This window comes from Nothoprocta perdicaria, unplaced genomic scaffold (assembly GCF_003342845.1).
Source record: "Nothoprocta perdicaria isolate Ctin4 unplaced genomic scaffold, notPer1 scaffold_88, whole genome shotgun sequence".
NCBI lineage: Eukaryota > Metazoa > Chordata > Aves > Tinamiformes > Tinamidae > Nothoprocta > Nothoprocta perdicaria.
The window spans coordinates 233035-249259 of record NW_020456176.1 but is presented as its reverse complement, the minus strand read 5'-3'; the positions used below and the strand labels follow the sequence as shown (position 1 = coordinate 249259).

The following is a 16225-nucleotide window of genomic DNA, read 5'->3' as shown; positions in this document are numbered from 1 at the left end:
TGGAAAAATTCATTCTGCCTCAGGTCTAAGAGCTTGCCTTTTGTGTGTTCACATAAAAGAAAAGGAAAGATGGTCTGGAATATTTTTTGTACTTGTTTGATTGCATTGCTTCCGGTTTTATTTTGTAGTAAAATAAATCTTTCTACATGATTGATACTTATTTTTCTAGAGACAATGACCTTGAAGTTCATGGGCAAATTGTGGATTCTTGTGGCCTTTAGATGTGGAAAAATGTCAGTACTGACTTTCAGACTTTCTGTTCAGAGTACAGAGAAAGAGCGGAATGACCTGAAGCCTGGGAGGAACTTGTATAGGAAGTATAAGGTCATGCACTTGAAAGCTGTAATGAGTCTAAAGCTGCAAACTCAACAGTTACGAACAGCTGACAAAGAGAGTAGGGACATGGTCCTGAAAGACCACTATGATTCAGCTGTGAAAAAAATAATCGCTTTCTTATGATGCATATATAAAAACTCGTTATTTGAGATTTTCATTTAATTTCTATCAAAATCATTTTTATTATTTGGGATTGACAGTGTTTAAGAAAGATAAGCTTTCTAGAGAAAATAATTTTAAAATAAGGTTCTTTATGTTCATGAAAAGACCTGCATGATTTGATATCTATAATAGCAGCAAACTAGACAGGATATCCATTTTCATTTCTGTGTTCCTTTGATGGATTCTGTTTGATTACACTTTTAGTAGCATTGCTCACAAATTGATTAGGAGGGCATTTTTTGAAGACTTACGAAAGAACACTAGTTTTCAAAGAATATCAAAAACTATTGCCTCCTGCTTGCTGCAGTATTTGGAAATGTGTGTGTTTGCTTGCTTAGCGTGTTGTGACACTTTTATTTCCCCCTGCAATAAGCTCTATTGTATCACAGTGGGAAAACTATTATGTTCAGATCTATTCTGTTCAAAAACATGGAAGTACTTTTCAAAAGAGCGTTGTTACTTTGCTTAATTGATATTTTATGAATTTCTTTTCAGAATTTGTCTCACAATTATTCACAATCTAAACAAGTCTAAAGCAATAGTCTCTTTTTAACTTGATCCTTTATATCTGAAACCTGATATCTTTTTGGAAAGAGACCTTTGTAGTAATAATAAAAGTAACCTCAAGAATTTTCTACTGGCAATACTTTATAATGCGATTAGTCTAAGTCAGCTTCAGCTGGCTGACTGGAGCTGTGCTTTTGCTAAGATAATATTTATATCTTAGTATATATTTTTGAGGTAGGGTTCCTGAATTAGGCTTAAAATTTGTACAAAACAAAGGGTCTGCCCTTTATAACCTTTATGTTTTTGTGGAGTTTGTTCAAACAAAACTAGCATAAAAGATACAGCATTGCCACAAAGTCCAGATCTTATCTGTGGCATATGTTTATTGTAATAGCATGAATACAACAGAAACCTCCATCATTTGTGTGGGGGGGATGTTTTCCTTATTATCCCACTACACTTTCAGATGATAAGAAATACATTTTTGTGTCTAGTAAATGCTACCTATTTTCCCAGTCATCTGGGAAGAGGACTGTATATAACATGAGCTGTAGTGTCAGAATAACAAGTATTAACAAAGAGTTAGATGGGATTGTAGCACAACTTCTATGTAACTGGATCAAGTATTCACAACCTGAAAAGCGTTTACATCTATTCAGAAGCTTAGGCAAGATGAACCAAATATTTGTATATACTCACTGAAAGTTGTCATCATCAGAATTTAATAATTATTCTTATTTCATCATTTTTTCTGTAATTGCCTGCTAGTTGACTATAACATTAAAGATGTTAACCAGGCTTCTGGTAGAGATAGATGAAGGCAGAAAGGATAAAGTAAACCTGTAGCAGAACACTCTCTAAATCGATATTTGCTTTGTTTAACACCATAAAATACATTAATTGCAAAGTGGATTACAAAGATCTTTCCCTAAATCCAAGATACGATAACCATCATAACGGCCCTCGTATGGCCTGTTTTTTAGGCAGTTAACAAATCGGTAAAAGTGGGACTGATTCCATATTTTGTTTATTTTACTGAATGAAGACTCACCGTTCTGCATCTTGCTCTAAATTTATCACCAACTGAATCATGATTTGAAATGTTTCAGAAAGATTTTAGAGTAGCTGAAGGATATGCTTCCAGTTGTCACAGAACAAAAGGAATTAGGTGCTAAGTCAAATTATCTAAACAAAATTGCTTCCTTTAAGGTTGATGATTACTGCTAGGATTATGATTTTGTGATAGTAGATTAGCTCCACACTCCTGTCCTCTTTTGAAAAGAAAATACGGATTTGAATTCTAGTTCGAATTGGAGTTACCATTTCACAACTTGTACCTGCTGTTACTTGCCCTGTTGCTGTGGAAAGTCTGGCTCTGCCTATCCTCTCCTTGTAGGTAGCTGTAGGCAACACTAGGATCCTCCCTTCTGCTGGAGGCTGAGCAGACCCAGTTGTCCCATCCTGGCCCTGCTTGTCACCGACTCCTATCCCCCAGAGCTGTGATGAGGTCTGCTGGGCTCATCTCAGCACATGAATGTCCTGAGAAGGCTGGGATGGGACGCCCGACTCCAGATGTCATCCCACAAGTGCCAGCTAAAAGATATTTTCCCTCAGCTCCCTGGTGACCCTCTTGCCAATACAGCGTACCATGGTTGTTGCTAATGAATCAAAATCATTTAAAAAGATACCAAAAATGAAGAGAAGTTTATTCTGTACTATTTTCTGGAAGCAGAAACCCATTGTCCGACGTTTTTGACATTTCAGATGTAGGGGGGAAAAAAGCACAAAGTTTTGACCTCCCCTAACAATGACTTGTTGTTGGAAATGAACAACCACCTTTATTATTACTGCTAAAGTAAGACTTGGAAGAATTTAGAGCTTAAATTCAAAAAATCACTCCTAAATTGAATCTTGATCTAGGAGAAAAAGATGCACAAAAAGCTAGACTCTTCAGAGAATGCAAAGTCATCCACTTTTGGGGGCTTTATATATATATGTGTATATAAATTACTGTATGCATTGCAAATTCAAATCATATTTTTAATCATCATGTCCTATTGCACATTACTAAGCCCTTTTTGATGATACAGTACTCACACTGGATATGCAAGTTACTGGTTTAAATTCTTCCCAACCTTGGAAATTTTAATCTTGTAGAAGTCTGCTCTCTGCTCTTCTGTGCAAGGGCTGAGCCAGATGCATTGCTTGCCTAGCACATGATCTAATAATTTAGATTTCATGTATTTCACCCTTATTCTGAGTCTCAATCTCAAATCAACTGCTAGCCTGTTCAGCCACCTCCATTTAAAGTACATATCACGAAAGATTTAGCACATGGTGTTAGTATGTTCGATATTTCTTTAAGATTTTGAAGTAACTCCCCAGTAACACGAAGGAACTATGCTTTTTAGTGACTCCCAATACTTTGTACCCAAACGAGTTCTGTTTTTCCCCTGACTGTTTAAATAAAAGACCATTTCAATTCCTGGGCTGAGCACTGTTACTGAAGTTGTGTTTTTGATTACAGGCTAACTTCCTAATATTTGGCCTGCTGAAAAAAGTTTCATTTCCATTAGAACCATGAGCATACCTGTGAAATACTAAAGTCATTAATGTTTTAAAACCAGGAGAAACACTTTGTGCTGAGGACAGGTTTCTAATCAGAGTTCTCTAGGTGTGAATTGAAGAGTTTCTTGTAAGTTTGAATTTTGTTGTGGTTTGTGTAGTGTCTCAAGAATTTCCCTGTGAAAATACAAAGCAAATCCAGGTATACAATTCTTCTGAAGTGAGCTGATAAACTCCATTGTAGGAAGACTTGGATTGAATTTCATCTTTATATTTTATTTGGCTACATCAAGCACAGAGAATAATTAAAATCCTCTTTGAGGATTTGAATGTTAAAGGAAGTAAGTGGATGCTTCTGTTCAATGTTTAAGTCACACATGCAGAAGTTACTTGAACTCTTAGTAGCCTTTAGGTGCTAAGATATCTGTATTACTTTGAAAAGTGAGACTGCCTTTACACTACTAAACTCGGTGATGTAATTATATTCAGGAGACTTGCAAGGAGATTAGTTGATATCTAGGGTAATTGCTTAGGTATAAATTGTTCTATAGATTTTAAAATTAATATTCAAATAAACCACTCTAACAGAACTTGAGTAAGATTCACATTTAATATGAAATCCATTCTACAATAGGAATATTTGTTCTCCACATTTATAAAAATCTTTATTCTCATTGTCATCTAGATGACTAACCTATTTTTGTGAAGCCCTATCGATATCATCTTTACATTGCATAATTTATAGATTGTTCTTTCATTGTTCATGCCTCCCTTTCATGACATTCTCCTGTTTGACTTTTTTTTCCCTTGATTATTTTATTTTATTTTATTTTGGTAGTTACGAGTATAGCTAAAAGGCGTGTTCGATAATTTGGAGGGGATCAAGCTATTGAACTATGTCTTACTTATAAATATTATTCTTACTTAAATGTATTTTTAGTTCTTTTTAGTTTGGGGGAAAAAGAAAAATATTTATATATACTATATGTCAATGTGTCATATTAACATGTGTCAGTATTACGTATATTAGAAATATTAATTATTTATTCATTGGAAATGTTTTTCAGGAAACATGTAGAAAAGGACCATGAACTATGGTAGCAAAATAAATTATGCAAGAAGGAAAAACAACTTGATTTTCAAATGACAGAATGATAGTAATAAATAGTAGTAGACACAGGAAACAAGCAGACTCAAACAAATTTGATAAAAACTTAGAATAAATTCTTATGTGATTATATTATATCTTTCTCTGCTAATGCCTCTGAAATTACTGATTCCTCCTGAAATTGAAATTCAGAGGGGAGTGAAGAAATACGATAATAGAAATCAGTTCTACTATAAAAAAAAACAAGGAGAAATTTTTAAAAATTGTTGTTTCCAAAAGTGCTTTTGCAGGGATAAGTACTCTGTACTCTGTTCTTTTTCCAAGGCAAAGATTAGTGACAGAAAATGCAAAGTAAAATTTGCTAAAAACAAGAAAGTTTTTCCAAATGTTTTACTGGTCAGGAAACCGCATCAGGGATCTAGAAAGGCTTGTCACTTTTTTTTTTTTTTTTTTTTTCTGATGGCTTCTCAATCAATCGTTAGCATTAAGTTGATACACTAGCAGAATACAATCATTTCTGAACAAAAAAGACATTAAACCTGCATGGTGCCTCTCTTATGTTGCACACCAGAATGTGCTCAAGCTCTGAAGGACAAGAAAATAAAGTAGACAGATTCACTGTAATTGTTTTAACTTCGAAGTCAGCCTTTATGAACAAGTGAGGAAGATATTCTGTCTGAGTCAGGTACATTTTTTTTTTTCTTATCTGTAAGAGGATAATAGATTTAAACATCTGCAACATCTCCTGTTAAGACATTAAATACTCTTCTTTTGGGATTACAAGAGTTTTTTGTTTTATTGTTACTAGTTCACAGCATATGCTAGAACGGAAGAAAATAAAAGTCAGGGACATATTTCTTTAGTATTAAATTTATCAGCAAAACTAAGAAAAAAAGCAACATTTTAAAATAGACATTTTCTTTTTAGTTGAAACCTCTTTGCTATCCATTAGCATCTTAAACAGCAGTTCTTAGAAAGTATATGATATGCACAGGTGATACTACAGATAGGTGTGCAAAAACTTAATTTTCTGAAAGGGTTTTGAATATGACAGTGGTTGTTGAGAGCTTTATGATCATGACAGGAGCCATGCAGCCCAGGATAATCTGCAGCATCAGGGTGGGTGGAGCGGGCAGGGAAGGGATATACACAGACTTCCCAGAGAGAACGTGAGATCCCACCTGGAGAAGACACAGCATGCAGATGGGGGAAGAAGACAGTGGGGAGGGACTGGATAGAGGGGAAGGACACTGATGTGCCAGAGGTTCAGGTCTATGGACCTGATCAGCTTCCTGTCTTGGGACTTTTTAATCATTTGAAAAGATGAAGAGAAATTCTCAGGGAGAAAAAAAAAAGCCTTTTAAGATAGAGTTAGTATTACTGTTCAATAACTTAGTGGTGAGAAAAGCTTTATTGTGTTGTAGGGTTTTTTTTTGTTTTTTTTTTAATGTGTTTTATAAAATCAGTCTGCTAAAAATAAATGAAAAATACATAAAAATCTGAGAAGTAAGTATTATTTTTGCTCTGTTCCTCTTGTTTATGCTGCAAGATCTAACACTCACACAACCTGATGTCAGAAAGTCAGAAAGTAGTCTTACACAAAAAAATGAGGCCCCTTCAGTGCATCCATTATAGGAACAGTATACCTTAATATTTTGTCTAAGTACTTGTTAAAGTGGATACGTGTATGTAGTGGATATGCTTACCATAACACAATGCCATAAATCCTATTCAAATCAGGCATGTTGTCTTCAAAATTATATACCTTTTATTGCTTAAAAAATAGATATTTTTGCCAATTGTCCTTGCTAGGATTCTGATTTTTTTTTATATGCTGGTCATAACAGATGACACATCATCTAAAATACGTGTAACTTACAGAGATAAAAATTTATAAAATTACAATATATTTCCCCTCCCTCACTCCCATGCATCCCTCCCCCTGCATCCGACCCAACTCATGAGCTCAGTGCAAACAGGATAATGGCATTTAAAGCTGTCTGTTAAGATAAGATTTAAATGAAAACAACTCACCCTGCATGCAGATAGTGTCGGTGGTGATTCATTGAAGGAAGAAGTCCAAAAGTTTTCCGGTGCACCATAACTGCTGCCAGGCTAGTGGAAGAAAATCTGCCTTTCGGCTCATGTAGGACAAGATTTGCTCAAGAGCTTTCTCTACTGTTAAAAGATTTTCCTTTGTGTATAATATGGATGATTTAGAAGAAGCTGTGTCAGCACTGATTTATACATTGACAGCTAAGGATAATAAGATTCGGGCAAACATACAGCTAACCCTTTTGCAGATTAACCTGCAGACTGCATTAGGCAAATTTGATGGCATTAAAAGATTTTTCCAATTTGTCTGGAAACAATTTCTCTTTTGTATTGTGTCAAGGGTAACATTTCATGCCATTGTACTAATTTAAATAGCTTTGATAAATTGTTCAGGAGGTTATAGAATTGTTCTGTGTATATATTTTACCTCTTTAAAATAAAAAGGCTGTTAACTTAATTGTTAAGTAAAATTAATTAGTAAAAAAGGTAGAAACCTGAGAAAATAAGCTTAAATATTCCAAGACTGCAGCAGTGGTGCTGTAACATTGCACCAAACTGATTAGAGATCATATTCAGAAAATTAGTTTGCCTTGAGTTTATATTACACCGAAATGTATACACTGTTGTAGTTATCATATATATTGTAGTTATCATTATATTGTGTTCCTAGGTAGTATTAATTCAGATGAAAAGTATGGAACCAGAATAACTTTTTTATAAAAGTTGGTACGTAACACTCCACAGTGAGTGTGATGATTTATTGATAAAGCAAAAGATATCTTAGATTCACAAGAGTCATGCAAAATGCTTTAGTAAAAGCCTCATTAGTCCTTACAGCTAATATGTAACTGGAGACAGAAAGGGCAGAGTTCATTCATATTTTATTCATTTTCTTAGTATTGTTCATGCACATTTAGTTGTACATAGTATCTATTACTGACAAGTTACTAGCTTAGAGAAGGTGTCCTGCCTGTTTAAAGTGAGACCATATTATCTTTGTTTTGCAAGATAAGCTGTCCCCCAAAACATCTGAAGTATTTACATGAAAAGTATATTATCAGTGTAGAAATTTGGATTTTTTTTTTTAAATTGTGCAGTATGTACTGCATATTAGTACATGTTTTGAATTGAAAAAGTAATAACATTCTTCAGAGAAATGAAGGTAAATTTTTCATAACTTAATACTTTAAGATTAATAATGTATGGGATGAGTTTTATTTCCAGAATTTGAGTGCTCTGTTGCAACAACTCATCTCTGTTGCAACACAGAATTGCAGAGGGCACAAAATCACACAGAAAACCAGATACTTGTGCCTGCAACAGCGGTCCTGGTTTCAGATAGAAGTAACGGCTATAGTCAATGATGTATGCAGATACGTTGGACACTGCTATTTCTACGTTTAGGAATATTCTAGGAGGAAATGAGGCTACTTTCTCCCCATCCCCACTGCTCACACGCATGCGGACCCTGGAAGGGGTCCGTGGATCTCTCGCCTACTAGGGACAGTGGCATTAACATGCAGCTGGGCTGCTCTGATAAATGGATTCTGTTAGGTCACCGAGGGGATGCATGTGACATTAAGTGATTTACCGTCCTTTACCTTAATGAAATTGTTTCAGCAAGATGACGCTGAGAGCTTTTAATGGATAGCTTTTCTTGATGTAATGAAATTGCATTCCTTTGGCATTTAATATAAGGTGCAGTTATTATTTACTGGAGCTTCCCCAGGGCGGCTGCTTTGCGCAGGCAGCCCAGAACAAAAAGAGATTTGCGTGGCAGGGCCAGGCCAGCCTGGCGTGCGGCGGCCGCAAGCGCCCGAGCGCGGTGGCGAGCGCGCCTCGCGCAGCGTGGCCTGGCTGCCGGCACCCGCAGGAGGCTTTTCCCTTTGCCCGACATGCTGCCAGCGCTCATCTCTTTTACAAATGCCTTCCTAATCTTTTCACAGGCAGCTGGATTACAACCAGATCAGCTGTATTGAAGATGGGGCGTTTAGGGCTCTGCGCGACCTGGAAGTGCTGTAAGTACCCCTCGTATCGCTTACTTTTCGCGAGAGCGTGGCGCCTGGGGAGGGCTGATGGAAAAGCTTATCTGCGAGCTGCAGCCTGGTGTCAGAGCGCTCTGCTGAAAGGATGTCTTAAAAGAATCCACTGCCATGTGCTAGGAAACGGTAAAAAATACGTGGAGAGACAGAGGTATGCCTTTCCTCAGCAGGAAAAGCATTGCACACAATTGAAACAAAACAAAAAGGGCAGATGGTAGAAACTGTAAGAAAATTATGTATTCTCTTTTTAAAAATCGAAGGAGAGGAGGTCATGGGTATTTTTGTGAATTATATGTCATTGCTGAAGTGCTGAACATTTGCAGTATTGCCTTTGTGGTCTAGTCGGACATTAATTTGATCTTTCAGTCTTAAGGAACAATGTACTTGACATTTAAAAGGCACTTTCATTAGTCAGCACTGCTGTTGTGTATTTAGTCTGTCCATGGGAAGTGCATTTTTAATATTTTCATTCTTACCGGTGTTCATATATATTGATTAGATCACATTTAAGTCATTGGTTAGAGGTCTGCATTGCAATATTCTTTTGTATTCTTCTTTTTTCTCCTCACTGTCTCCAAGTTGCAGTCAGCGAGGTTAAAGGTAACAAAATTATCATCAGTGACCCCTGACCTGAAAATAGTCACTGTAATGAGCCAAGTGCCTCCGTTAAGGCTTGGAGACACAGCTCACATTCCTGAAATATTTCCTCTGTCAGTCAAAATGTCACATTCTCTCTGTGCTTTTTATGGTGAGGGAAGCCTTGGCAGCGTGGGTCCGTGAGCCTTCACTGTTACTTTGATTCACTCTTGGTAAATCACACCTTGATATGTGGGAGGAAGATTTTCTTCTTTTTCTTTTTCTTTTTCTTTTTCTTTTTCTTTTTCTTTTTCTTTTTCTTTTTCTTTTTCTTTTTCTTTTTCTTTTTCTTTTTCTTTTTCTTTTTCTTTTTCTTTTTCTTTTTCTTTTTCTTTTTCTTTTTCTTTTTCTTTTTCTTTTTCTTTTTCTTTTTTTTCTTTTTCTTTTTGTTTAGCTATCGAAGAAAAAAACCTTTTCTAATGTCTGTGTCCAAGAATGTAAGAATATATGAGCTACTAGAGAGAACAGTTTTTATTATTAAGCAGTAGTTGTTCTCATTTAAGACTGAATGGATCTGACAGCTAAATTTGTGTGTTTTTTTTTTTCCTTTTTTTTTTATTATAAACACAGAAATAGCAAGCAGTGCATTAACTTCTTGGTATAAACCATGTAAAAATGTACTGCAGGTTCAATATTAAGTCTAATGGTTGCATTTATGAAGTGTTGTTTATCTGTCAGGAGAACTGATGTTCTGTGAGATTTTTGTCTTTGGAACTCACATATTTGACAGAATAACCTCTCCAGTGATGGCTTAATCTGGTTAATATGTTTTTAATACAAGCTGCCTTTCCAGGCACCAGTATTAAATGTGCAAAAAAAAAAAAAAAAAAAAATCAAATATCTTTTGATATTTAGCATTTGATATTGCCTGTGATTTTTAGTGCTCTAAAAAGCACACCATTGCCAACTGAAGTCCATGTCGTCAATTAATACAAAAGAAAAATAGGGTTGTAAAACTAATAGTATTTTGGGAAGGTGGTAGGTAGGATTTTGTGTGTGAATATACCTATTTGTGTTATTCAAACATGTAATTGGATGTTCATTTTCTGTTGTGTGATAAGCAGTGGTTTAGATGAAAAAAAAATGAGATGGGTATTTTGAACAATATGTAAAAATATGTAGCTAAAGCTTCTTTTCAAATATATATTAAAGATACGTAGATCAGACCATAATTTAATTTCTATGCACTGAGTAGTTTATAAGACTGCATATTTTTCATTAAGATTTAAACTATATAAGTTTGTAAAGCGTACCTTCCTTCAAATATAAGCATAACATAAAGCTTTCCAATCTTTAGTAAAGCTGGTTAACCACCAGTCATATTTTGAAGTGTTTATGAAAATAACAGGTCATGTATTGGGGAAATCATTGCAGAATCATAGAGGCTATTAGTATTAAAGATATTAAAAAAATACAGATAATTTTTAAAGAGAAAAGCAATTACAGGTATAATACTTCCTACTTGCAAATTCTTTAGTCATTTTCTGTAATTATTTTTTTTCCCCCTTTGCTTTTTTTCTTTTTTTTAAGAGACATCGAACTATATTGGGAAAATACGTAGTGGTGACATATTAAAAAAAAAAAAAAAGCTTCTGAAAAATTAAAAAAAGTCTTTCAGTTTTCATACTCTTCACAATAGTATGTATCTGTTTGAATTTGTTTTTGTTGATTGCAAATCTCTACTCCAAAAAAAGTGTTTTGATCATCAGATAAACATAGTTATGTTGAATCAACTACATAGCTCTCATAACTACTTCTGATGGTTTTCTGTGCTCTCTCAAAAATAAAAAGAAATTATGTGTGAAAGTAGGAATACATGTGTATGTAGGAATACAGGCAAAACGAGGGAAGATACCTGCAATTGAAATTAAATTTTTTTGCAGATATCTATTGTTTAAATAGCTGAGTGATGTAAATATGTACTGATTTATCTTCCCTTTATTGGAAAGATATGATTTTAAAAGTTCGTAAGGAGTCATGCAGGAATAACTATGGACATTGTTGTTTTCCATTTGGACTTTGTAAGAGAATCCTACAAAGATTACAGATTGTCATTTATTCTCCAAGACAGTTTTTGTGGATTTATCCACTTAGCCATTTTTATTGTTTCATTTTTTATTCTGTTTTTAAAGAGGGCATGACTCTAGCCATCTTTTTTTTTTTTTTTCCTCATTTGCTTTTGATTATTCTCCTCTTTTTTATGTATGCCCTGAGAGCATATGAGAAGGTGGCTTATGCACAATGAAGAAAACATATAGGACTTGGAAGGAGTAAGCACACAAAGGTGGAATGCAGCACATTGCACCAGTGATTAACTGCCTAGTTAACGTGGAGGTATAAAGCCCGATTCTACTCAGGGTGCTGTGAATTTGCCTTCTTGTGTTTCAGGATCACAGCGTACTTAAAGATTTTTTCAGAGATAAAGTTTCAAAGATTCATTGAGCACAAATTGCACTTAAATGAAGTAAAATGCTTTCTTCAAAAGAGACAAAGATTTTCTCACTAGGATTTTATTTTATATTAAGTTTATGTGTTAAAACCCTAGAGAACATTTTCTGTCCTGTTCTCATGAGTAATCTCTAACTCAAAACTGTAAATTATGTCACTCGTTTCCTTGTTCGCAGGTCAAGCTTGTTTGCATTTTATATGTAGCCTAAAGATAGTAATTAACTGTAGAATCATTCATAAAGTTTCATGATCTTTAAAGTAGCATTCACTGTGTATGGTAGTTCCTTGCTACACAACGATGGATTGACTTAAGATTGGTTCCTGCTTCCTGACTGAGGTTCTAGGACATTGCCTAACATTTAAGTTAATACTTTGCTACAGTGTTAGGATTCCTGACACCTTCCATTGTAGAGAAGAGGGACTCCACTTATTTATGGAGCTCTGGATCACTTAGCTATTCTGTTCGTCAGGATTAGCTTCTGTACCATAGACGCTCTTCCTACCTGTAGAAACTCCCTGTAACTGCTTCTAATGGGTCCTTCTGAGTCACAGGTCACTGGGAACTCACGTTACTCTGTCTTGTCAATGGTGTAGTCAAACCATAAATGCTTTTACAGATCGAGTTTGGAGCCAAAGTAGATCCCATAGCATGGGCTTTTTCCTGAGAGCCATCCTAAAAAGCATTCCACTGTGTTCTTTAGTAGCTGTGATTTTTCTTTCCTTTTTTTTTTAATAGTAAACATGGAAAAAAAATAAGTATAGCGTGTTAATATGTTTCTTCTTGATTTTGCAGCACTCTCAACAATAACAACATCACTCGACTATCCGTGGCAAGTTTCAATCATATGCCCAAACTCAGAACTTTGTAAGTAGACCCACTGAATCGAGCTATCACTGTCATCAGTTCAGTGTGTTCATCACAACTTTTCTTCACTACCAAGTCTTGCCAGTGGCCTCTAAATATGTATAAGGGCAGGGAAAGCATAAGCTCAGTTAAAAAATGTGCTTAGGTCAGTGGCATGTGGTTGTGAAATCCCTGTACGGTATATGGCAGATAATTCTGAAACATTAAACCTCTCAAAAAATGCAGTGACCCTAAAGCTAATAAGCAGGGTTCAGGAGATGAAAACACAGTTGCATCCTTTTCTGTCTGGTTTCAGGTTGTGGGATGATGAGGTCTACAGAGAGGTTTTTGTGATTTTTCCCAGCTCGGTTTTCCATACAGCTACATTATTCTGACAAAAGAGATGGAGGAAGAGAGAAGGGGGAGAGAGGAGAGGCCTCTCCTTTGTATGTTAGAGCTGCAAAGGGAATAAAAAAAAAAAAAAAAAGAGATGTTTTTTGAAAGTCAAAAATTTGTTTTACTTTGAGCTATTGAATGGGTCACATTTCATTTAGGAACATGGAAGAATCTTTGATTGGCTGTCAGATGTGATAAATGGGAAATCTTTATGCTTTTATTACTGTACTGCTAGCAGACCTAATTAAACTAAACTGGCTCTCCAACATTCTTTGTAACATAAAATTATAGCATCATCCGGTAGAGCTATTATAATTAAGGTTGTGTCAGCATTTACAATAAGGTCCCCATTTTTAGAGGTTATGACTTTCACAGATGTACTCTTCAGGCTACTAAAGCAAACAGTGTGTGTTTGTGTGTGTGTGAGCATGCAAGTGATACAGTTTTGGGTTATTTTGTTTTCCTTCTTTGGTGTGTTTATGCAGGGCTAAGGAGGAGTGTGTATTGTGTGAGTTAACACAGCCAGATTATTTCAAGGTCTAGCCTTGAGAATCTGTTTCAAATAGGATTTCCAGTGGAGAGGGAATCAGAAAGAATGGAGCTTCTCTCAGAATAGCTCTTATTGTTAAAGAACTAACTTTAGAACAAACCTGTCCATTTTCTTTTATGTGTGTGGGGTTACACAACCATTTTGAGAGCAGCAGGGTTATTCACCTCAGTTAACATTCAGTTCTTAACCGAAGAAGTTGCAAACAGGTGAGTAGTTCTGTTGATTTTGCAGTAGTACTAAACAAATACAGTATTTTTTATATTGTGTTGGTTATTGGCTTTTGGTGGCCTCGTTTGTTCTTTAAAAATGGAATTTCATTCCATTCTTTCAGGTCTGTTACCTGAAAGCATGACTATCTGTCTGTTGTTCTTTCAAACTTCCAAATACAGCTTATTTGAACAAAAATAATAGTGAATCATGTAGTAAGTTTTGGGGTTTTTTTTATATATATATTCATATTTTTTTCATATTTGTTTAGAAAAGAAAATGGGCTGTTACATGGCTGTATGGCCATACAACTCTGTAACATCCCATTTGTAGCCAGAATATGCTTGTATGTCTCTACTGAGTTCAGTAGCATTAGTTCTGAGTTGCAATGGTGTTCTTGCCTACAGCTGGACACAGATTGTACTGAATAAGCTATTTTTGCAAAACATCCACATAAGAATCAGTAAAGGAAAATCCATTGGCTTTAATATACAAGTGAATTTTTTTAATATTAAATAATTAAAATGACTTGCCTATGTCGGTTCATTACACATTTCATGTTTCTTTAGAGTTTATTTATAGATTAATTGGGCTTCTTGTCTGAGTTCTGATTTTCTGGCATTTACTTTCCAGTTATTTAGTTAGGATTGAACATATTAGCTAAAATGGACCAAAATGACATTACTCTGTTAGGGATGAATCTGAGTAAGGATTTGATTTATAACTGTGGATGTCCTTTTCTATAGTTTGAGAAAATGTAAGAGCCAGAGAAAAGTAATTCACCTAATTTAGCGAATACATTTGTCTCATATTTTGTCAATGGCAAAGTGCTTTTTGCCACTTGGCAAGGAGCCATGGTTTTGCATTGGTCGTTGCCAAGAGAGAGGTGACTTGCTTAATTTCATTGCTTGCTGCCATTTGTTCTTTTAATTTCAAGCATTGCTTAGAATGTAGGTCCCTAGGAGCCAAAAGCAGCTAATCTCCCTTTCTATGATTAAACAAAGAGGGAGGAAATCAGCAAAGGGATGTGAAAGAAGGTGTTTTATATTGAGTTATTACACTGTCTTGTTCAGCAGAAAATGAATATGACCTGTTAAAGGGTTTTTGCAGGCTGTTTCTATAGAGATTAATAATGGCCAGACTTACAGATATGTCTAATTGGAAACCAAATCTTTTATTAACTTTTTTTTTTCTTCTGACAGTATTTTATCACAGTAGGGCAATTTACTTTTGACATTTTTGTCTTATTCACTGCTTGTACAGATCTGGACTAAATAATTCCACTGTGGCTTTCAAACTCTTGTATATATTTTATTGCAGGCAGGAGAAAAAATATAGATAAGTTATTTTATTAATTAGGCTTTCTTTCTTTAATTAGATCACAAATAGAAGGTCTTCTGACTGCTGTTGCAGCTTCATACATTAGCATTTAAATTTTAAGCTTTTCAGTGAAAGTTGTGCAAAATTGTTTCCTCTTCAACAACTTTTTATTAGTAAATCTTCATACTTTGTTGCTCAAGGGCATGGGGTTGGTTGATTTTGTGTTTGTTCTTCCCAATTTCACTGCACTGCCATGTTTCTCCCCATCCAGCCGACTCCACTCCAACAACCTCTACTGCGACTGCCACCTGGCCTGGCTCTCGGACTGGCTGCGACAGCGGCCCCGCGTGGGGCTCTACACCCAGTGCATGGGGCCGTCCCACCTCCGTGGACACAACGTAGCCGAGGTTCAGAAACGGGAGTTTGTCTGCAGCGGTAAGGGAACGAGCTGTCCTGCCAACTCCGGGGCGAAAACACACGCAGAGCCGCCCAGCGTGGATTGCTGGGGGCTGTGGTCTCAACAGGCTTCTAGCCTGCATAAAATTGAGGGGCTAATTATTTATAAAAGAAATTATTTATTGGCATTCGTCTCTTGTGTGGGACGCTTTTGTTCTTGGAAATTCTGTGTAAATGATTCATTCACACAGAATACACAGGCTTCTATGTGTACAATCATAGGGAAGTGATAGCAAAAAATGAATAAAAGGCTTACTGATTAAGACCTCAAGGCCTTTTGCAATAAGCAGGTCTGCTTTTTAAACTCTGCAGGCTGTTTGCTGCTGCTGTTGTTCTTTTGCTTTTTTTAGCAGTTTAAATAATACTAATCCAGATTCCCAAATCACTTTCTAAATGTTACTGGTATGTTTTAGTGCATCTGTTTGTTTTTTTTTTCTGGTGTGAAATAATGAAATGACTAACAGTCCGTTACTAATCACATTTTCTCTATTCATTTTTTTCCTTTATTCATACCTTCTAGATGAGGAAGAAGGCAAGTTATCTTTCTTATTTAAATAATTTTAGTCTCGCATTGAAAATATTCTATACACTGA

At 35.6% G+C, this 16225-nt stretch overlaps 1 protein-coding gene across 2 annotated transcripts in view; it reads left to right on the top strand.

Annotated features, from left to right (window-relative positions):
• SLIT2 (slit guidance ligand 2) overlaps positions 1-16225 on the top strand; it is a 236730-nt gene that overhangs the window by 138646 nt on the left and 81859 nt on the right. For both annotated transcript variants that reach the window (XM_026052373.1, XM_026052374.1), the window contains exons 6-8: positions 8680-8751; positions 12653-12724; positions 15448-15611. In XM_026052373.1, the coding sequence (XP_025908158.1) occupies positions 8680-8751; positions 12653-12724; positions 15448-15611 (308 nt within the window). The remainder of the gene's footprint in view (positions 1-8679; positions 8752-12652; positions 12725-15447; positions 15612-16225) is intronic.